Here is a 23,327-nt window from a genome sequence, read left to right as displayed (position 1 = left end):
TACAATATTGCCTCATTTTAAGTATTTTTTTTTCCAAATTTTTACTTAAAATAATTAAATCAATCAATAAAAAAGCCTCTCTGAGGTTGAATCCAGCTTGGTCAATTACACAAGGGATGGAGAGAAAAAAAGCAGCTACAAATCTTCATGCAAGCAGAATTGTATGTGATGTTTGCATCCAGAAGATAGTACACGAGCAGCCATACCTGCCTAACACAGCCTGGTCCTGAACCCACCCTCCATCTCACCACCAAAGGCTAATGTATGCAAATTTAAATCATATAAAGTATTGTTTTTATCTGTCCAGAATTCAATGAAAATTCAATTTCAGTGTGAAACTTTATCTGCATATTCTAGACCTTGGGCCAGATCCCTCCATTACAATTGAAGAGCTTACATTCTGAAGTACTGTTTTGGACCGTGTCTATATGCAGGGTTTGTTCTGATTTCAGCAACTGATGGCCAATAATACATGGAAATTCTTACTGTATACAAGGAAAGCCATTATTTGCACTGGACTGTTTCCAGCAGAGGGGGAGCCATAAGGATTGCTGAAGTAGGGGCTAATCCCAATATACAAAAAAGGCCTTAGATGTGTAGCCTTGTAAATCATGAATGGAAGCTATATGCGACCTCATGATTCTTGAAGGGAGGAGAGAGAAAGAAAGAAAAATCTGTGGGTCTGATTCACATTTGCAGTAAGGACAGATCTACACTTCGAACGCTGCAGTCATGCTTCAGATACTTATGCCAACAGGAGGGCTTCTCCTGTCAATGTAGGTACTCCAGCTCTGCGAGAAGCTATGTCAACAGGAGAAGCTCTGTCCATAGTGGGGATTAGGTCAGTTTAACTGCATCGCTCAGAGGTGTGGATTTTTCCTGGTGTAGAGTGGAAAGCAAAAAGCACCATTCCGGTAGCAAAAAAGGGGCTTTAATAGGAGTGCAAATGTAATTTACATTCAGTTTTGGAACCTTTATATAGCCAGAGCAGTGTTCGGAAAGTCTTAATGTAAATAAGAATAAGGCCATTAATTTCTAGAGGTTAATCCAACTAATGTCTCATGAGTGCGTGTTGGTTTTCAGTGATTCTGAAGCAGAAATAAATGCTATAGGATTTAGGAAAAATCATAAGCAACCTTTAAAATTTACCAATATTGCTTAAACCCTTCACTCCCATTTTTCAGTATAAAGAACATATACACATACATGCAGAAAATAAAGGAAGTTCTTAGGTTGACTGTATTTCTGCATCCAATAGTGTTTTTTATGAGCATGTATCCACAGAATCTTTTAAAATCTACCATGAAACTGGCACTGTACTGTCAAAGAATTTCAGGGGCACCGGTTATGAAATTAAATATGAAGGTAAGTACAATAGTTGGTATGTCTGTTTACAGAGCATTTCATTGTACCTGACATGTCATGTCCTGATAAGTATGTGAGGTACCACTTTAGTAAGAATTAATTGTATAAAGCAGGTTAGAGAACTTTGCTGCCCACAGTGACATTTTAAAATTAAAGCACCTAGTAAAAACAACAGAAAGAGAAGTTTAAAGTTCATGTGGTCATTCACAATAAAGAAAGTCCAGATACCATATTTCAAAGATTCAGATAATTCTGAGGGATTTCGTTGAAATGAATTTCTTATATATTAAACAGATAACACAATCTCAAGAAAGCATCTTCTGCAATGAAATATTTTAGTTCCTTCATATAGAGACGTAATACACAATGTAACAACCATGAAAAACAATACAAAATGTCCTCAAATTTAACAAGTAGAAAAATATAACTAGTTTATATGGCAATTGTGAAACTAATACTGTACAGAAGTATTTATGGATTTTACAAATAAATTATAGCTTAAATGCCCTTTTTAATATAATTTCTAAGCGTACACTGAAACTTAGGCTCTGAAGCTTATCAATAACTTACCACAAATTAGTGCCAGTCAAATGTTCTGCCAACAAGCTCAAAGAATTTCCTATTAGGTTCATGAAAATATTCATGCAGTTTATCAAGTAAATGAGAATCTACATGAGGGTGTGCTCTTCCTTTTGACTCATGTAAACAACGTTCCCTACCACTATCCCTTAGGCAATAGAAGCCTTTCGTTTTATTGAAGTAAAAGTTTGAAGCATTTATTTGAGGTGACAACCTTAGAAACCTCTCTACCTTCTCTATTTCTGGGAAAGGATCTTTGATTAATTTATCCCCATCTACAATGTGAATGCGATCAAGAGGAAAATACTTCAACCAGTTTTGCATGTGAAAGTAATATAAGCTTCTGTTTATTGCCTTGTAGTCCACGTTGAGTTCACCATCTTTAATCAGGAATTCTTCAATGGATGGATACGGCTTGTGCTTTTGTACATGATTATAAAACACTTGGGTGTAATCAGATAGTACTCTCTCACTTGGGTCTCTTAAAATAAGGAGTAGTCTTATTGACTGGTTCATGTTATAAACTCTTTCAGGCACTTTGGGTGATGTGAAATAGGCTGGGGTTTTTTCCACTGTGATCTGATGGGGATAAGAGAATGGCATTTGATTCATATACCACTGAAATCCATTTCCATAATGATCTTCCCAGTCAAAGAAATGGACTTCACTTTCTGCCACTGCAATATCTGGATGGAGACTTAACATCTCTAATAAGGCTCTTGTTCCACCTTTTCTTACTCCAATAATGATAGTTTGTGGTAGCTGCTGGCAAGATCCGTTAAAATGAATGTTTCTTTTGAAGTCATTTTTGAGAATTGTTTTTTTTAAAAGCTCTTTCTCAACAGATTGAGAAGTGGCCTCAACCTTAGAAATTACAGCTGGTCTGGAAGGCACTATATGAGGTTGAACAATAAGCAGCAAAGTTCCTAGTAGAAGAGCTGCCATGGCAGAAGTTCTTAATCTGGTTTCACTCAACCAGATAATGGGGTGTGGAGTGATTTCCACATAGACCGGTCTTGAAAAGTTGTGTTCCTTTTGCTGATTGAGCACGTATTTCTTAAGTAGAGCACTCACTAGGGAAAGAAAGAGAAACATGTTAATATATACTCAAATATATCACTGCTAAAAGTTACATTGTTTATGTTAAATATCATCTTGGTTTCTGCAGCAGATCAAACTTCCTAGTTCTCCCAAGAGTAGACTCCAACATTTCAAAGACAAGTAAATATAAGAACTGCATGAGAAAACATCTTCCTGCCATTTGGAGACAGAAACATTATAAAGTTTTCTCTTGACTCAGATATCTAAGATGCCTTTAAAGTGTGATAATTTCTCGTTTATGTACATGACTTCAATGGGTTTGCACTGGTATAACATGAAAATTTGATATCAGTAACTACAAGTGTGATAAATGCCTTGGAACCAAACCCAGAAAGAAAAAGGGTAGGCCTGGACCAGAACATCCCTGCTCCAATTTTTGGCCTTTTAAAGATGGGAATTCTGGGAACTGTAGTGTAGTCCCTTGAGAGGTCAGGTGACTGCAGCCTGGCAGCAGAGCCTGCTGGGGAAAGTCAGACTATTAAATAAAAAAAAGTTGCCTAGAATAGCAGGAGAGTTAGAGAGAGTATGGTGTCTTGCTACGGGGAAGCCTGGAGAAAGAGTGTGAGAAAGGGCTGGGGGACAAGGCCTGAGTGGGAAATGACTTGGGGAAAAGTGAAGTAGGGGAGTTTAAGTGCAGTTGATATCCAGTGCACATAGATTCCCTGGACTGGAGACTGGAATAGAGTGGGCTCCCTAATGGTGCTATCTACAGAAGATGGCAAACCCCTGCAATGATGGGGAAGAGGAAGATGTACCCCAAGTTAATAGACTAGGAGTTATGTTTGGATTGTTGTTTGAAGCTCTTCTATGCCCTAGAATTGGAGGGATTTGATTTTCCCTGAGGGCCAGGTCATAAACACATTAACTCATCTGACCAGGCAGAGGAGAAACTGAAGTACATATGGGAAACAGAATCAGGGCTACAACCTCATCCTGGAATGAGGTAAGATGGCTATTACAAATGTACTATAGATTTAGTGCACTATGCTTTTGAGTTCTGGAGCTTATCTTCTTGTGATTGTGCATGTTACGTTAACTCTGAATGTTTTTGCAAAATGTTGAACAAGTATTGGTGGTGATAATCAGTCGCAGTCAAATGCTGGCATAGGAAGACACTTCATGGATATTACTGACTGTCACTTCATGAGGTGATTAGCAAAGTCCACAGACACATTATGGTATACAAGTTAATTTTCAGCAAGAAGTACTGATTCTATAATATTTTAAATACTCCAGTTAAGAATTAATACTCTTAAGAATCAGGATGGGTTGTTTACAAGCTGTTATCAGGTTGCATTTTAATTTAAGAAATATGGTCCTATCTTTTGTTGCCCATTGTGATTCATTTTAGATACCGATTGGCCTGTTTTGTCATGTCAGATTTGGTGTGGAAATGCTAGCTATGCCAGTTATCTTTTGAGCTAGCCACAGGTGGTGTCTATACAAGAACAAGGAGTCCGCTGGCACCTTAAAGACTAACAGATTTATTTGAGCATAAGCTTTCGTGGGTAAAAACCCCACTTCTTCAGATGCATGGTCCATGCATCTGAAGAAGTGGGGTTTTTACCCACGAAAGCTTATGCTCAAATCTGTTAGTCTTTAAGGTGCCAGTGGACTCCTCGTTGTTTTTGTGGATACAGACTAACATGGCTACCCCGATACCTGTCTATACAAGGATGCTCTGCTGAAATTTTCCATCATTCCAAACAGCAGTGGGCTAGTATAGACAAGGATCTAGGCAGCTGCCAGTGTTGTTTAATCCTAGTCAGAGTTTAAAGCCACAAGGAGAAAGCATCTGATTGCTGTGACTTGTTAGGATAGTGAAATGCTAAGGTTTTACGCATGGGACAGCCTGGACTGAACAGCCCAAAAAGCTGGAGCTCTGAGCTACAGGTCACCTGCCTGAAAGATTGGGGCTAAGTACTGGAAATGCTTCAAAGTCTGAAAAGACATTCCAGTGATGACTTCACAATAAGTCAGTTCTCTGAAACAAGAACTAGTGATAGTTTCTGGTTAATAAAGAGCTTTTCAAAGTGCTTTCCTTGAATTTACAAAGGGCTTGACTGTACCCCAAATTGGGGAGGTTTGCTGTGTTTTATTGTTGCTAATGGTTACCCAAGCTTTACACATCCTCTTGGTGGCTTCAACAATGGTTACAATTCAGCTATTCTGCTAGGTAGTTGGGGGAAGGGGTGCAGGGCCCAGAACTGGTATAGAAGCATGGAAACCGGCCCTCTTGCAGATTGAGAGGAGAGCCTGTCCTATGGTGGAGAGGGTAGCACAGTCTGTCTTGTGATGTATCACTCACAAGTATGATATAGGGAAACTCTGTAAGCTTTCTTTCCCTCTTTGCCCCATCATAGGTTTGATCACGCAGCGATGTGGCTTTGTGTCCTTAATCTTTCTTTTATTCCCCCCCCCATCCCACTCTGTTCTTGCCAATATAAACCAGCTAAGAAATAATACCAAAAATATGGCACCCACGGATGGGGGTAAACCATAGGGATTCCACTATAGATAACTGCATGCTAGATATCCTGAATGAATGATGCTAACTCCACATTTAGTTGCAATATGAGCAAATGTTGCAGCAACAACCTGCTTAGGTGGATAGTTGCTGGTCAGAATACTAAAACAACAAAATATCAAATCTTGATTGAGGTAATTAAGGGCACAGCCACTTATTCCACAGCAGTATGTTTTAAGTGGGCAAGCTCCATAAATATAAGCCTGAGTTTCCCTGTGGACCCCCTCAAACAACAGTTCAGCCCTTTTTCCTGCTGAATTCCTGGTATTTTCCAGTAAGTTATGCTAACGTTAAAGAGCCTGATCGCACAAGCCCTTACTCATGTGTAGTCGCATGAAAGTAAACTAGGTTACCAGTAAACCAAGGGTTCTGTGAGCTAATCATCACTGGAACTATTATTTAGCTATCTTCAAACTTCGGTGAACCAAACTGACTTTATTATCTTATGAACTATGCCTACCAGTTCATCAGAGTCTCATATACAGTAAAAGCTGTGTTATCCGACACTTTATCAACCAGAAAGCTCTATTAACTGGCATTACTGATATCTCCCAATACAAATCTTCAATCTAGTGACCAGGACTAGTATACTGCCCAGCAGGTTATGCAATTGCACATTCTACAGTCTACTTTTATGCAAAAGAAGCAGAAGATAAGTAAGCAAGCTGCTACCAGGAATTTATTCAAAAAAGCAGCTTCCAGGGTGTGTCATAGGGTCATTACAGATTCAGCCCAATCTACTCACCATCTACATCTAAAATGATAATTGATGTTGATAACGATGACCCTGAGGCACTGCAAGATCCTGAAGTGCCTTCTGAATCAAATATTAAATTATGTTCAGTATAGTTTTAGTGTTAAGTGTATTGTTAGTGATTTAGGTGTATGCCATGCGCTGCTCATAGTAATATGTAGTGTCATAAGATAACCTACTGTATAGAAAACTTTACCTGTATACACGTAAGTGCTTCAAGAAACCAACCACTCTGCAGTGCAGTGCTACTACTGGATTGGCAAGTACCCGTATACTGTTTTATACTTTGTTCATTTTATTGTATTCTACTTTTTGAAAATTGGTATTCCATTGGTAAGTAGGATTCTTAGTTAACCAGAATTTTTGATTAACTGGCATTCCCACAACATGCTGAATAACGATGCTTTTACTGAAAATAGTGAGTAAAAACAGAACCATCAACTGGCTGAAAGGATTGTTTCATGCCAGTCATGCTTTTTTTTCTTTTTTTTTTAACCCAAGTCCTTTTACCTAGGAAGGGTATGTCATAGGAATGGTTTTGAGGGACTGGAGCAGGCTAGACCTGACCAGGTAGACAGGTGGACCCTTGAGCCTCTGTGGAGCAAAAATGACTTTTCTTGTCTCTTTTTTTTCTTTTTGAAACACTTGTTTCAGATATTAAACAGCTTTGCATCATGAGACCTCATAGTAGTTTTCCCATAATGTCATTCCATTGGATTCTTGAATTGCGTTTGTTAAAAAGGGTTGGGTTTTTTTTGTTTTTACTATTTGTAGTATTTGTCTTCTTTACACATGCGCAACTAACAGAGTCTCAGCTGTGCAGTTAAAAATATATTCCTTTTTGATTACTGAATAATTTGTGTTCGTTTTTTAAATGCATGCAGTATGTTAAGACTTTGTTATGATTTGACCATTATCTGGATCACTTATTTTTGTTGTGTTGCAGTAACAGCACAATACTTGGTGAAAGCTCATGCTGTCAGATGGGTGTAATTTGTAAAGTGTAAAAAAAAAAAAAAAAAAAAGCTGAAAATGGCCAAGAACTTAAAAATTGTACAGTATCAAACTGTGAATCCCAGTGATAATTGAACCTGGTGATATTCTAAACAAAAAGAGCTCTCGGCCATGCTTGTAGCTTTTTCCATCACTTCACATTAGCTCTACAGACATTCTAGGCTTCAGTGTCAATCTTGGAATCTTATATCAATGATGGACAGTAGCACTTGTGCATAATATTCCATACAAGTTTAACAAAACATCTGTTGTATGGGCAAAGTGATATCCATGAAAAAAACTGCATATACATTGGTTTGTTACTTCAGCTTTCTCCTCTTATGCCCTCCTCAGGTGAATATTAGCCAAATTACTGGTGTGTATATTAGAATTGCAGCAGTTTATATAAAATTAAGGATGCTAACATACACTATATAGCTTTGCAATTTTCAAACCTGCAAAATGTTTTGGCAAGAATAAGCTCTTGAAGGTAAGCTTAACAGCCACTCTGCCAAATTACTTTCCTGCTTCAAAAATTTATTTCACTGTTTCCACAAGTCATTTAGAGCACACACGACTTCACAGAATGACTATGCATTCTAGATTAATACAAAAATTTAACTGTCAGTATCATTAGTATTGTATCTGCTACATGTAAATGAGTGAGTTGGTGTGAGAAATACATTTACTGTTAAATGATGCTTTGAGGAATATACCTAGACATTTTAAATTTGAATTACGTTTTCTTGATCTCTTCTGCAATTTTCTCAGATTAATTAGCAAAATAGTGGTCACATTATTTATTCAATAAGATTAATTGTGGAACAATCAAATCAGTCTTCACAGTTATCATTAACTTTGAAAAAGATTTTAGCTCAGAAATAAATGGACAACTTTTTTTCATTGTAAATGTAACTAGGAAAGAAGTGAGAGCTGTCATAATCACTGAATTGCATTGAGGGTTTTTTTTAAAGCACATCTGTCTATCTATGGTACTTATATGGTCTCATTACCGGAGTATCTGAGTGCTTTAATATATTTTATCTTTAATATATTTTATCCTCACTCAAGAGGCATTTTAACTAGACCTAGTTTAACTGATTTGAACTAACTTCATTTTAATGTAGATATTAAATACTATTACTGACCAAAAATGTGTCTTAAACAGTCACTTCACTTCTCATGTGGGAAAACGAGAAACTGAGAAGATATAGGCTGGGACTTCCAAAGAAGTCTAAGGGAGTTAGGTGTCCAGTTCAATTTAAACTCAGTGAGTCAGCAGTTTAACTCTTGAAAATCCTACCACAGTGACTTGTAAGTCAGGAGCAGAGCTTGAAACAGAAGTCAGGTCTCCTGACTCCCAGTTCTGTGCAATTCTTTTAACAAAACAAAAACACACCAACAATTCAGTATCTGTACTTGGAACCTGGCCCCTTAACATGAACATAGAAGACCATTCTTAAACTAGGCACATACACAATTCTAAACAACATTATAAGATTTTAATAATTATGTAAATCTGAAAATGCTTCTCAGAGCCCACCAATAGAAACTGTAAGAGAAAGAGACTCATTGTTGCACCATAGTAGTCTTATACAGATGCCATAATTTGTAGTGGTTCAAAAATTCTGAACTCACTGTGACTTACCTGCCTCTCCCATCCCTAACCCACAAACAAACGCAGCCCCAGGTCCTGCAGTGAAGAATGTATGATGCTGCAAAGGCATCTGAGTCTCCTATTCTCCCCCACATTCTTCCTTGTAGGAGAGTTGCACCTGAGGGACCTCTCAGTGCAACCAACTAAAGGGGCACAATCTGGCACAAGAGATGAGCCTGAATGAAAATACCAGATCTGAATGCTTCTTCTAGAGTTTAGGCTCATCTCTAATGCAAATTCCTTACCTCTAGAAGGAGACCAGGGCTGGAACCCCCCGAGGAGAGCCTCAGGCTCTCCAAAGCAGCTGGATATTTGCACACAGTAAGCTGATCAGAACTTAGACTTCAACACACCCTAGATGCCAGACTTCTTGTAATGAATTGTGCTCTTGAACTCTACTGTGATGTATGTTACCTGGCATACATTACTGCATTGCCATTTAAAAAGGTTTGAAACTATCCATGCTGCACAATCCTTAAGTGTCCTAGACGGGCTTATTTATACGGAGACAATGTCCAGCTGAAGTAATGTAAACTTTGCAGTACTAGTTCTCTGGAACACAAGCAATTTTTAAAAACCAATTAAAAGTAGCCTTTACAAATAGATGGTGTAAGACAGTTCTGGTTAAGAATGAGTGAGACTTGTTTGAGTATTTTTGAAGAATTTCAAGGATAAGTTCTCTACAGTGTGAACACATCTCTTCTACAAAGAGAATAAATGTCTGACTTTATATGTTCTCCCTATTTTGTTTGTTATATGCTGGGTTCAAAACACTTCAGCAAGCATATTGGGTCAAGTTATAAGAAAACTCCCCAATATATCTGCAGGACTTCGAGCAGAAACTGCCATATGATGAGCACTGAAATGGGAGCTCTTAAAGTGCAAAGAAGCAAATATTTTAAGTTGTCTAATAGCGGTCTTACAAAACATTTTTGTTTCTTCATAGGAAAAACTTTTCCTGTAATAGTTCCCTCTACAGCAAAACTTTTCCCATACCCTCCTCAGGAAGAGATTCATCCCACGCCTTGTCTCTCTGCGAGTTTTAAATCCATAAGAATATTTTCTCTGGTTTTCAACTAAAAAATTCAATGTAATACAGCTTTTAAGTAACACTTGGTAAGAAAACGTTCAAATTCTAGTTTTGTGCTGTAATTACCTGGCAGTCTCTGTGTTTGCAATGAATTGTACAAAGATGAGAGTATATTAAAAGAAACAATACTGTGCACTGCTTGAGCTACTGAGAAATCTCCGGGGCATAAACTCTTGATTACCACTCGTAATACAAGAAAAATGCCCATCTGTGTCTCAATAGAAGAGGAAAAAAACTTGGAGCAAAAGAAATTCTCTCTGAACCCTCTGCTATACTGGGTACTTGCCAAAACCTATGATTTTTTGAAAACTACTGCACCACAAATGGAACTACCTTTGTCTTAGAACTCCTATAGCTAATATGATACCATGGGAAGCCTAGGCTAGTCTAGTCTAGTTTTCAGTATGGTTGAAATGGTCTAAAGTTTATCAGGAAAATGCCTTTTGTCAGAAAGCCTTAAGAGAGTTCCGAGGGTAATTTAAATATATATTTGACTTCACAATTAGCAAAATCTCTAAACATTAATATATGTAAATTTGCATGTTAAGGAAGCCTGACTTGCTTGGTGTTTGGCTGAAGTTTTACTATATTTCTGGGCTCACAATGCTAAATACAATTTATACAAATTAGTTTGATCATGATGAACACAAGTCTGTACTTTTTTAAAGAAGGGCTTAGTTTCAGTGTGAGCAATGAAGTAGGAGAAGCTAAAATAGATTAGTGATATATATAACACCCTTTTGTAGATTTCCTTCCCCCTTCTTCCCTTTAAGGCCAGAAGAGATCAGTCTGATCTTTCATGCAAAGGAATAAGCCAAACCTTTATAGTGGTAAAGAGACAGCAAACGCTTCATACGGCTAGAAGGAAAATAGGACACTGGAGATGGAGCTTTTTATATTATGTGCTAAGATTAAATATCCCACGCATCCCAAAATAATCAATCTTGTGTGCCGAGCCAAGATTTAATTTTTTTCCTAAAAAAGAGGAGTTACTCCACTGCATCATCTAGCCTTCAAAAACACACAAAGGTCTAACTCAGAGCGTTCAAGACATTATTTTTCCCCTTAAGTAAAACAGTTGGTTTTCTTATGCAGAAACAAAAAAGGGAGAAAAAACACAAAACAGTGCTCACAAATGTCAGAGCTTTAACTGTCCATTACTTGCTATTGCATCAAAAAACTCCAAGACAGTTACAAGCCTGAGAGAATACTACTATCCACCTTCCCTGTTCCCAAATCCCACCCTCATTTTGTATTTTGAAATAAACAAAATAAAACTAACCTTTTTTGCATTCCCTCCCATCATGTAGTTTCCTACCTTGATTTGTAATTGCAGGCCCTGTTTCTGGCTACTAGTCTATTATATAGAAAAATCCAACCTTTTCCAATTCATCTTCTAAGCTGACTTCGACTCCTTCATACCTGGCCCTGTGGTAACTAAGTGCTTCGCTTCAAGATCAGAGCAGAATGAACTGCCATACTTGGCTAAACCAGTCAATACGCTAGGCACTAGCTTCTGGAAGGAACAATCCTGCATTGGCTCTCGAAAGAAGACCAGATGAGACGGCAGATATCTTCCCTCTCTCATTCTCTGGAAATAGGACTAATGGAGGTGGATAAGAGTGCAGCCAATGAGATGGGTAAACTATAAGGAGCTTTTTTCCAGTATCTAAATCATGGCAACTTTAGAGACAAATATTGCTGTATTAAATTGGTGCAAATCCACTGCAGTCAACACGTTGTTGTTTGCTACTGACCTACCTGAAAAGAAAAATTAATTCTGCAGATGCAGGCATATTAAAAAGGGTTAATGTCAAAGGAACAGATACAACAGTGTGCTAAATACAGGGAGTGTGAAATTGAATCTGAAGTCAAGAATACTAACTGCATTTAACCAAAATGCCGTATAATTTCAAAGGAAGTGGAATACATACTTGTTTTAAAAGTGCAAATAAAGCAGGCACAAAAGTAGATCTTATTCCACTAAGCTTAGGACCTCCTAACGCTGGGAAAAACACTGGCACAATTTACTTATATGCACTGCATTAAACATTACCTCAAATGGCACAGTTCCTTTCCATTAAGCCATGCTGTCAAATAACTGGGGAGCATATACTTCAAGCGATCTCACTGGATATGTGCGATGAACTGAGCAATTTCTGCTGTCCTATGTAGGAATAATGAGGAGCACAGCTGGATTCTTGGTGGCCACTGCAGCGATCTCAAACACTTCAAAGCTGATATATACAAAGTCTGGGAGGATTAAATTATTAGGACTTCATAGTTCTCTCTCCCTGTGTCTCCTAAAAAGGAAGAGGCACAAGGTTTGGCTAAAGATAACCTCAAACTATTCCACTACAGGGAGAACAGGAAAAGACATATGTTACACACACACATTATATATATGTGTGTGTGTGTATGTAAAAAAAAATAAATTCAGAGATCAGATTGGTTATATTTCACAGCTAAGTGTCTACTACTGTTTCTAATGGATGGAAGACAGGACACAAAAATCTGCCAAGCTGCACCCCTCTGGGGAGTGGATGTCTTGTCTGGGTGAGTGGTAAGGGGTGTGTGCGCAGCAGCACATCTTTAGAGAAGGCTTATAAAAGCATTTTCCTCTGAGTGATTGTTTTGTGCAGTGTCTCTCAGCAAGACCTTTTAGTCCCTCAATTTTGAAGTCCCATGCAGACATGTTGTGACAGCTTAATTCTGTCCCCTATATACTAGAAGCTAACAGCTCACCTCCTTCCCCAAAAGCCAAGGTGGGGTTTAATAATAATTAGCTCCCCCTTCAATCCCCCCAAACTCTCATCCAATCTTGGGTGGGCAGATCTGTAGCTCGCTCTGTCCTACTTGGATCCATTTTGGTAATATGACGCTCAGCAGGTGAGTCGATGCCAGGAGGAACAGGAAACCATTCTGCTGCTCACTACAATGCTGCGCTGGGTTATTCTGCTTTCTCCACCCGTGTAGCTCCCCGGGGCCCGATGGCGAGGGTCCGGCTTTGCACCCCGGTGTCACTAAGCTGGCCACGAGGGTTTATCGAGAAAACACCTGCCGCCTGCCCACAAACATCACCCCCGGCCAAAACCTAGCGTGACTTCCAAACCCCAGCGGGCCAGGTGCCTCCTCCTTTCTTCCCTATTCCCCGCTGACATGCGAGTGGCTCGGAAAGGGGACGGGCGCAGCGTGGCCAGCTGGGGTGGGAGAGCCTAGAGTCTCCCGAAGGGACCCGCGCCGCCGGAGGAGATCCCGACAAAAACCAGCAGCCGCTTCGGTGCTCACTCCCTTCCCTGCCCAGCGCAGGGCATACCTGGGTTCAGCCTCCGTGCAGGGCCGGGCTGGGGCTGCTCAGGACTGCGTTCAGCGAACCTGCCGGTGCCAGGCTGAAATCCCCGAGTCCCCCGCTGCCCCCGCCCCGTGCCCGTCAGAGCGGTGCCCGGTCCCGGCAGGCCCCCGGAGCGCTGCAGAGCCCGGCGCACTCGCTCACCTGGGCACAGTCTGCCTGAGTCAGAGCCGACACCGGACCCCTGCCGCCCAGTGCCTCAACCCCACCCAGGTGACCCCCAAACCTCAGCGCTAAGGCGCCTCGCCGCGCACCCCCAACCGTCACCCCTGCCCCTACCCGAACCCCAGTTTCCAATTCAACCACGAACCTCTCGTGCATCCTTCATGTCCTGCCCCACACCGCCAGCCTACCGACCCCCAACTTCAATTCACCACCCGGACGTCAACCCCTACCCACCCATGTGCCCCCACCCCGCCCCCTCCAGAGACCCCTCAACTTCACTCCCCAGCTACCATCCCAAATATCAACCCCCATTATAGCCACCAACGTGCTCCTAAACCTCCTCCTCCAAATGAGCCCCCCAAGTTCCCAACCTCACTCCCACCTGCCGCCCCAAACAAACCCCAATGCACCCCGCCTGCCCCCAACCTCACTTCCACCTCAAACAAACCCCAATGCACCCCGCCTGCCCCCCAACCTCACTCCCCGCGTACCGCCCCAAACAAACCCCAATGCACCTCGCCTGCCCCCCAACCTCACTCCCCGCGTACCGCCCCAAACAAACCCCAATGCACCTCGCCTGCCCCCAACCTCACTCCCACCTCAAACAAACCCCAATGCACCCCGCCTGCCTCCCAACCTCACTCCCCGCGTACCGCCCCAAACAAACCCCAATGCACCCCGCCTGCCCCCCAACCTCACTCCCCGCGTACCGCCCCAAACAAACCCCAATGCACCTCGCCTGCCCCCAACCTCACTCCCACCTCAAACAAACCCCAATGCACCCCGCCTGCCTCCCAACCTCACTCCCCGCGTACCGCCCCAAACAAACCCCAATGCACCCCGCCTGCCCCCCAACCTCACTCCCCGCGTACCGCCCCAAACAAACCCCAATGCACCTCGCCTGCCCCCAACTTCACTCCCACCTCAAACAAACCCCAATGCACCCCGCCTGCCCCCAAACCTCACTACCACCTGCCGCCCAAACCAGCCCCCAAACACCCCGCGTGCCCCCAACCTCCCGCCCCATGCACCACCTCAAACACCAACCCTACACCCCAATGCGCCCCCCAACCTCACTCCCCGTGCCCCACCCAAGCAGCAAGCCCCGATCCGCCCTGCCCTACCCGCAGAGGAGCTCCGCTCCCCGGGCTGCACCTGCCCCTCGCTTACCCGCCTGACGCCGAGCCGTCGGCCGGGCTCCTGCAGCTGGGGCCGCCCCGCTGTGCCATGAACTGAGACGCCGGGGAGAGAGAGCAGCTGCGCGGGCAGGAGGGCGCCCGGAGCGAGGCGAGGAGCGGGGCGCGCTGGCCGCTGCAGCCCCAGCGCGACAGGCAGAGCGGGCGAGAGGCTGCGCTGATCCCCGCGGAGGAGGGAAGCCTGGCACAGAGAGCCAGGGAGCGAGCGAGCGCCCGCTGCTGCCAGCCTCGCTCAGGTACAAACCTAGGGCTCGAAGCCTCCTCCCACCGCGTCCAGGGCCAGCCCCGCCGCCTCTGGGCGCCAACTCCGAGGCCCGCGGGAAGGGGAGGCGGGGCCGGCCTCTGCGGCTTGGCACGGCGGGAGGGGACGGGCAGCCCCTACTAGCCGCCCTGCCCTAGGCAGACGGCAAAGCCACCGCGAGGGGCGGCGAGCCCGGTGGGGGACAGGCAGAGATCTGGGCGGGCTCAGCCCTGGGGCGTGACACCTGGACAGCAGCGCGCTCCTCCCCGCGCCCAGGCACGGGACTCAGGGGCTGGCGCTAACCCGCTTTCACCCCACGCCTGTTCGGCGCCCGGAAGCCACAGGATCCAACCGCCGGGAAAGCTAATTGAAAGACTGGCACTGATTTCGCTGAGATCTGGACTGGACCCTGGAAGGAGTAAGGTGTAAAGTCTCCGGGAAAGGGTCCGTGGCCCTAGCAGTAGAAACTCAATCTGCTCCAGCTGATCTGACCCCCCTCTTGACCTATTTTACAGAGAGAGTCTAATCATGAAATTGGAGTCCGGATCCAGTTAAGTCTCTGATCCCCACCCCTCAAAATCCCCCAAACCACTTTTCCGGAGTGGACTCCTGCAATTGCCATAAGCCCTGATCGTGGCAAAACATGGGCATTGCAACTACTGAGGTGTAAAATTACTCCCCAAAGCGTGTGCAGGGCTGGGTTTCATAGACTGTAAAACTGCTTGCAGCAGGGACTATCTCTTCCTATGGGTTTGTAGCACAATGGGGCCTCTGTTGTGATTGGGATATATAATAATAACAATAATAATAATAATATAATAGGTAAATAATAATTAGTATAATTAGTATAATAAAATCACTTTTGTTAAAAGTTTTTCACTTATACTGCAAAGATTAAAAATACAGGTAGCTGAGGCATGAATAAATGTGATGAATAAAAGTACTAATAGGAAAAATAATCTAAATATATACTTTAAAGTATTGAAAATAACACAAAGAATTTCCTACCCTGTCTAAAATAATTTTAATGAGGGAAACTAATGAGAGAGACTTGGCCAATCAGTGTATAGTGTTACCTTTTAACAACCGTTTCAGCATTACTTGTTTTATTTCATGTTTGTTTGCTTGAATTCACAGCATAATGTACTAAAAAGAAGGAGGCTGTGCTGGGATTCATTTTAAGTAGTTCTGTCAATATTTATCTAAATTGATCTGCATTTGCCAAAAGTGATACATGGTTCTTCAAGGCAAAATGTGTTAGAAATAGCACAAACACAGGGCATCCTCCTCCTCCCACTGAAATAATGGTCAGACTTTCACTGATTTCAAAAGGAGAAAAGCAGACCCATGCAATACAAAAATAATTTGGGGTCAGTCAGTTGGGGTCAATGAGCAGAGCATTACTGCAGTCTGTGGAGCTATACTAATTTACACCAGTGACCAAACTGGTCCAAAATATGAAAGCAGGAGTCTGCAATGAAGAGCAAGATTGGGGAAGTCTATATTTGCACTGTTTCTACTAATATATTTTGCCTGGAAAGATAATTTATTAATCACTAGTTACAATAATAGATTTACCAGGAGCAACTTCCCAAGCTATGTTACAGAGGACCAAATAACAGCTCCATAGTGAAGGGTTTTTAAGAAATTCCAGCATAAACCTTTATTTTCATGGTTTTTCGCTTCCACATAGACATCTTTTTTCCCAAAACCAAGCTTATCGGTCATGCTTTACTTTTACAGATTAGATGAAAAAATCCAAACATTCTGGTACAGTATTTTGTTTTGAAAATTAGCTGCTTTACATTGTCAGTAACTTGTTCTGAAAACAAATGTTAATAAGGCATTTTGCTATGCTGATTTAGGACTTGATTCTGCCACCCCTTACACAATTGTGCAGTCCCATCCATGTCTGTGGGGCCATTTGCATAAATATTTCAGGACTCAGTCCACAGTGAACATATACAGACACTGAGGCATTTTTAATCCACTTTTTCCATGCAAGCTCCACCTACTGCTGCTGATGCTCTCTGTATGGAGGTTGGGAGATATATGCAAGGCCCCATGATCTATGCAGAGCTGCCAGGTAGCTGGCATCTTCATGCTTTTACCCAGCAGCTGCTGTAACTAGCTTGCACTCCACTGCTAATGACATGCTGTAGGCACAGAGCATAGGACATCCCAGTTAAGGGGTCTGACATAGGCAGCAGCCTCATAGGTCTTGATTGGCTCTCTGTCCTATAAACACCCGAAGGGCACTCCAGGAAGAATTTAGGCAACAATGTGGATCTCCTGTAGCTGCTATGACCATTCCGGCTCTTGACTTTGACCTCAGCTTGATTCATGACTTCACCTCCTGCCCCAGACCCTGAAAACTGACTCATAGTCTGATCTTTGGTTTTGATGATGGTCTGGAACCTGACTATGAACTCCTCCTAGGGTTGCCAGGTGTATGATTTTCGACCAGAACACCTGGTTGAATAGGGACCCTGGCAGCTCCTGTGAGCACAGCTGACTGGGCTGCTAAAAGTGGCTGCAGCGGCTGGCTCCACGCGGCTTCCAGAAGCGGCCGGCATGTCCCTCCAGCTCCTACGTGCAGGGGCGGCCGGGGGGCTCTGTGTACTGCCCACCTGCAGCACAGGCGCTGCCCCGAGCTCCAGCTCCACAGCTTCCATGGCCGGGAACCACGGCCAGTGGGAGCTGCAGGAGTGGCGCCTGCAGATGGGGGCAGCCTGCAGAGCCCCCTGGCCTCCCCTGCACCTAGGAGCCGGAGAGACATGCCTGCCACTTCTGGGAATCCGCACTCCCCCCGCACCCAAACTCTCTCTCAGAGCCTGCACCCCTCCCCCAGCACTGAGCCCCCTCCTGCACCCAAACTCCCTCCCAAAGCCCGCCACCCCTCCCACACCCCAACCCCCTGTACCAGCCCTGAGCCCCTTCCCGCACTCCAAACCCCTCGGCCCTGGCCCCACCCGGAGCCTGCATGCCAACCCCCTTCCCCAGCCTAGTGAAAATGAGAGAGTGAGTGAGGGTGGGGGAGAGAGAGCAACGGATGTGTGCGTGTGTGTGTGTGTGTGGAGTGAGTGTGGCCTCGGGTCAGAGGTGGGGCAAAGGTGTTCTGTTTCTGCAGTTAAAAAATTGGCAATTCTAATTTCTCCACGACTCCCAGCCTCAGATTTGCCCCTACTCTGACCATTGGTCCTGACTGCCTTTGTTGGGATCCTGACATATATATGCATATTTCCTTCTCCCCTTTTTTTTCTGCAAGAAGAGAGCCGATGTCCTGTACTGACATCAAAATCATAGTCATAGCAACTAATTATAATATCACAAGCAGATAATTATGACTTCAGTTGAGGGATAAGAAACAAGAAGCATGTGTTACTAATAATTTCAAATAGATTAAGGGGAGTGTGTGTATGGAGGGAGTTATTATGGATGGGCTGGGTGGGTTGAGAATGATTTTTTGGGCGTTGTCTGTAATTATTTGCACATTTTTGTTTGCAACTTTTTGTGTGCATAGAGCATAGACCAGACATACTTTTTGTACATCTACATCAATTAATAAAATAACTATATAATACTAAAGCTGAAGAAGAAAATTACATAATTTGCAGTCTATAAAGAGCATCATTGCTAAGCAGAACATTTTTCAAAGTTTGCTATGACGCAAATGCAACTCTTTAAGAAAAGACAAGATAGTTTAACTTTGAATTCCTTTGCTTTTGTTGTACTGTTAGTCCGTAGTATTTAACATCCAGTCAGGGCTGTCTGTAGAGGTGTGCGGGGCCCGGGACAAATCAGCCCCCTCCGTCGGTGCAGGAATTAGGGGTACGGGGGGGCTGCAGTACCTCGGGCTCCTGGCTGCCAGACCCCCCTCGGGGTCTCAGTTGGGGTCCCTGTGCCTGGGGTCCTGGCTGCCGCCCCACATGCTCCGGGCTTTGCTACCACCCCATGCGCTCGGGGCTCTGCTACCACCCCGCGCGCCCGGGGTCTTGAGTGCCGGCCACTCACACAGGTCCGCAGGCCCTCCCAAAGCACGGGGCCCAGGGCGGTCACCCCAATTTGCCCTACCCAAGAGACAGCTCTGCATCCAGTATCTGTCTTTGTATGTATAAAAGCATTTAAGTATAGTAATTCCTTTATCCATAGTATTGATGCCATAATTGTACTTCTGACTTTTAAGACAAAAACGAACATAACATTCTATAAATATGTGTAGGGAAACAAAGGAAAGAATATTACAGTGATAGTGTCCTTTTACTTGGTTGATTTGTTTATATCTCCCTCTCACTGTTTATAGTAACCCTGGAAGCCTGATATGGAGTTATTTTCTTTTCTTATCAACATTGTTTATCTTGCTGTTTATAGCATGATATCTTTTGCAAATATGTAAGAAGAAGGTAGCTCAGATTCATAGATTCATAGAGTTCAAAACCTTCATAGATTCATAGAGTTCAAAACCAAAAGAGACCATTCGATAATCTAGTCTGACCTCCTGTATATCACAGGCTGTTAAATTTCACCTAGTTACCTCTGCATTAGGCGCAATAATTTGTGTTTGACTAAAGCATGTGTTCCTAAAGGTATCCAGCCCTTGTGAAGCCATCTGGAGAATTCATCATTTCCCTTGATAGCTTCCTCCAATGACTAGTCATGCTCACTTTTTTTTTTTTTTTAAATGTGTAATTTCTAACTTAAATTTGTCTGGCTTCATCTTCCAGCCATTGGTTCTTGTTATGCTTCTCTCTGCTAGATTCAAGAGCACTTTAATACCCAATATTTTCTCCCATGAATGTACTTGTACACTACAATCAAGTCACCTCTCAATCTTCTTTTTGATAGGCTAAACAGATTGAGCTCTTTAAGTCTCACTCCAAGGCATTTTTTCCAGCCTTCACATAATTTTCGTTGCTCTTTTCTTCGCCCTCTTCCGTTTTCAACATTCTTTCAATCTGTGGAAACCAGAACTGGATGCAGTATTCCAGTGCTCTCACTAATGCCATATACAGGTAAAATCACCTCCTAACTCCTTCTCACTACTCCCTGGTATATGCATCCAAGGATCCCATTCGCCCTTTTAGCCACAGTGTCACCCCCGCTGCTCACGTTCAGTTGCTTGTCCACTATAATCCCTAAATTCTTTTCAGAATACCTACTTTCCAGGATACAGTCTCCTATTCTATAGGGGAGACATGTTCCTATATGTATATGTAGGCATTCTAAATGTTCTGTATGGGATGCAGTCATTCTTCCTAGATGTATAACTTTGCATTTGGCTGTATTAAAATGCATTTTGTTTAATGGGCTCCTCAAAAAATGAAATCAGGTTTGTTTGACAAGACAGTGATAGTATTTCTTTCAGTCTGGGAAAACTAGGTTGAGAGAGAAGAGTGTTACAATCACTGTACATTTACTAAATTTAAGTTTTGTCAATGAAGTAATAATAAATTAGGAAAAGGAAACTAGAATTCCCAAAACTAGAATGGGAAAAGGATGTCAGAATCACCTTTGCAATATTGTAGGTATTCAATCATACTTCCTTCATGGATTTTAAGAGGAGGATATGGAAAAGACATTGCCTGATGTTGCCACTGTTCCACTACATCCTGAATGACTACTGTATTACAGGCATTCCAAAGGGAGAAGCTTTGTTGTGTGAATGCTCTCTCATAGGATCTTGCTTGAAAAAAGGCTCCATAGGAGTGCATGACTCTTTAATGTCATACTATTCCATTGAGTATACCATGCGTAGGGTGTTGGATTCATTGTGCAGTAGCAGCGTGGAACTCATTTTACAATGAGTTATTTTAAAACTTCCCTCTGCTTTTGTCCCAGTACTCCTTTTCTCATGATTGATCTGCTTCTAAAATGCAGAGGTGGAAGATAGCTAAACGCAGAAAACTGAAAGTAACATAATTGTGAAAACGTTAAAAAGGTTTCTTTGTATGGGCTGCATTGAAACTATGTTACATAACAAAGTTGGAATTTGCCAGGTTGCAGTAATATAGTAAACCCTTAAGCAATTCAGGACAATCCAAGCTCACAGATTTCTTGTTTTATGACTGTGGAAACGTTAAAGAAATGGGGAGAAAGGGGCCCGTGGGCAGCAAATATGTTTAGTGATCAATTCAACCTAGAGAATTCCTTAGTTTGAGAGGTATAAGATTGTAAACTCATATATTACAACATTCTGAATACAGGGAACAACGATTATATTAATGCAAATCTAGAATGCAATAAAAATGATAGAAGTGAGGTTTCTTTTACTTGATGCATATACAGAATCTAGTGACATAATGTTTGATGCTTTGCAAGACTGATTACTTGCTCTGCCCCTAAATGTCCCATCTCTTCATGTAGTTCTTGACATACCTGCCTTTTTGTCTTTTTCAGGTAATATCAGTTCATTTTTAACTTGGTTTTCTGATAAAAATATTTCATGTGTATCCAAATGCAACACGTACCATTTATGCATCAAGGCAGCGATCTTTCCACATCCTCCTGTCTTTTCTCAGCTATTCAATTTGTGCCCCAAGGACTTACAATGAAGAATTTTAGTAATAACTGGCTCTTCCTTCTGAGCTGCCAAAAGGTCTTCTCATGGAATAGGCTTTAGTGGATTTAATGCCCAGGGAGAAGTGTTCTACTGCCAAAGCACTGGCAGTAATAGCTGCTAACCAAGATACAAAGAAATGGCAAGGCACGTCCAAGGACTGTAAGACAGCACTAACAACATCTTGCTTCTCTCTTCTGTGAATTCTGTCATATATATTTTTTCCACATAAAGGGGCATGATGGATGAAGCATCTCTCCACATTAGATTTCTGCGGATGATATCTAACTTTGAAGTTAGTCAGCTAATTTTGCAACCCACCAGTTTGCTGTGACATTTGACCTGACAGAGGTGAAGAGATAGGTTTAGCTGGTTGTTATCACTGTAAACCACAAAGAATTGCATAATAGAGAGAGCCACAAAATTTGTCAGTTATGGACCATTTAAAAGCTGGAAACTCCAGCTTTCCTGAGTGAAGGAGATAATTCTTCTGAGCTGCAGTCTGTTTTCTTGACCTATAACCAATGACTCTTAGTTTACCTTACTGACATTGGTACAAGGCTGCATCTCGTCCCTTATTGAAAGCATCTACATGAAGGAGAAAGACAGAGACAGAATTATTATTGGTGGCTATAACCAGGCAATCAATCAGGTGGTTTAAAATACTTTGATGTTACTCAGCCCAGGTGACTGGCTGTTTGGAGGGTATCTGTCCAGACCCCTTTCCTTGCCCTTTGCCTTCTTTTTCTGAGATCACTTTTGATGGTGGTGTGTGTCAGATTCCATTGGAACAGTCAACAAGTCATACAGGAGTATGAAGTTCTGCTGTGGTTCTTGGTAGTTTCTCTGCACCACCAAGAGGTCATCAGAATCCATTTTATAACTTTCAGCAGACACCACCATTTCCAATTAATATATGACTCTCTAACTGTCGCAGTACTCTCCATACATTCTTCAGATGCTCTTCAAAAATACCACTGTACAGAAGGATATCATCCAGGTGTGGAATACACACCTCATCCTTAAGTTCCTCAAGACACTCTTCCATACATCATCAAATGGGTGTGTTTCTCGTGGGGTCCCACGGAGATCAGTTCTTCCCCTACTCTCATTAACATTTATAGTAATGATCTGAAGGAAAACATAAAATCGTCACTTATATAGTTTGCAGATGACATAAAATTGGGGGAGTATATACAATCCTATACTAGAAGCTAGAGTATATACAATCCTATATTTGAAGCTAGACAAATTCAGACTGGAAATAAAGTGTAAATTTATCAGTGAGGTTAATTAATCACTGAAACGATTTACTAAGGGTCATGGTGGGAAAATCACTGACCATTTTCAAATCAAGACTGGAAGTTTTTCTAAAAGATGTGCTCTAGAAATTATTTTGAGGAAATTCTATGGCAGGTGTTATACAGAAGATCAAATTAGGTGATCACAATTGTCCCTTCTGGCACTTCAATCTATGAATCTATGTATCACACTGGAAGGCAATAGGTGCATTTGTTTAAACCAAATGGAATTCTAACCCATTCACACAGGCTCCATGGAGTAATGAAGTCTATGAAGTGATGGCTTTGTTCAGCCATGAAACCTTGTGTGATGTGTCATTCCATATTCTTTATGAAAATATGCTTATAATATTGATATGACATAAATGAGATACACGAGAAACTGCTGAATTGGAATTCATTTGCAAATTGGATACTATTAATTTAGGCTTAAATAGAGACTGGGAGTGGCTA

At 42.4% G+C, this 23,327-nt stretch overlaps 1 protein-coding gene and 1 long non-coding RNA gene across 6 annotated transcripts in view; one reads left to right on the top strand and one right to left on the bottom strand.

Moving 5' to 3' along the window:
- On the bottom strand, positions 1–15,193 carry HS3ST1 (heparan sulfate-glucosamine 3-sulfotransferase 1). 5 transcript variants are annotated; one of them, XM_073342493.2, is made up of 3 exons: positions 15,021–15,193; positions 12,123–12,369; positions 1–3,017 (listed from the first exon to the last, which is right to left on the bottom strand). In XM_073342493.2, the coding sequence occupies exon 3, from the start codon at positions 2,887–2,889 to the stop codon at positions 1,942–1,944; it is 948 nt and encodes a 315-aa protein (XP_073198594.1). In that variant the 5' UTR covers positions 2,890–3,017; positions 12,123–12,369; positions 15,021–15,193; the 3' UTR covers positions 1–1,941. The 5 variants fall into 5 exon arrangements, with proteins under 5 accessions (XP_073198594.1, XP_073198592.1, XP_073198597.1 ...); XM_073342491.1 differs by lacking the exon at positions 15,021–15,193 and adding an exon at positions 14,751–15,014; XM_073342496.2 differs by lacking the exon at positions 12,123–12,369.
- LOC140910745 (uncharacterized) overlaps positions 14,779–23,327 on the top strand; it is a 23,055-nt gene continuing 14,506 nt past the window's right edge. Inside the window, exon 1 of the long non-coding RNA XR_012158715.2 lies at positions 14,779–15,012. This is a non-coding gene — a long non-coding RNA (uncharacterized LOC140910745). The remainder of the gene's footprint in view (positions 15,013–23,327) is intronic.

This window comes from Lepidochelys kempii, chromosome 4 (assembly GCF_965140285.1).
Source record: "Lepidochelys kempii isolate rLepKem1 chromosome 4, rLepKem1.hap1, whole genome shotgun sequence".
In the NCBI taxonomy this organism is placed as follows: domain Eukaryota; kingdom Metazoa; phylum Chordata; order Testudines; family Cheloniidae; genus Lepidochelys; species Lepidochelys kempii.
This window is presented reverse-complemented; position numbering and strand designations above follow the sequence as displayed.

Coding starts and splice junctions, on each gene's coding strand:
- HS3ST1 (XM_073342493.2), bottom strand. CDS start 2,889: ATGGCAGCTCTTCTACTAGGAACTTTGCTGCTTATTGTTCAACCTCAT.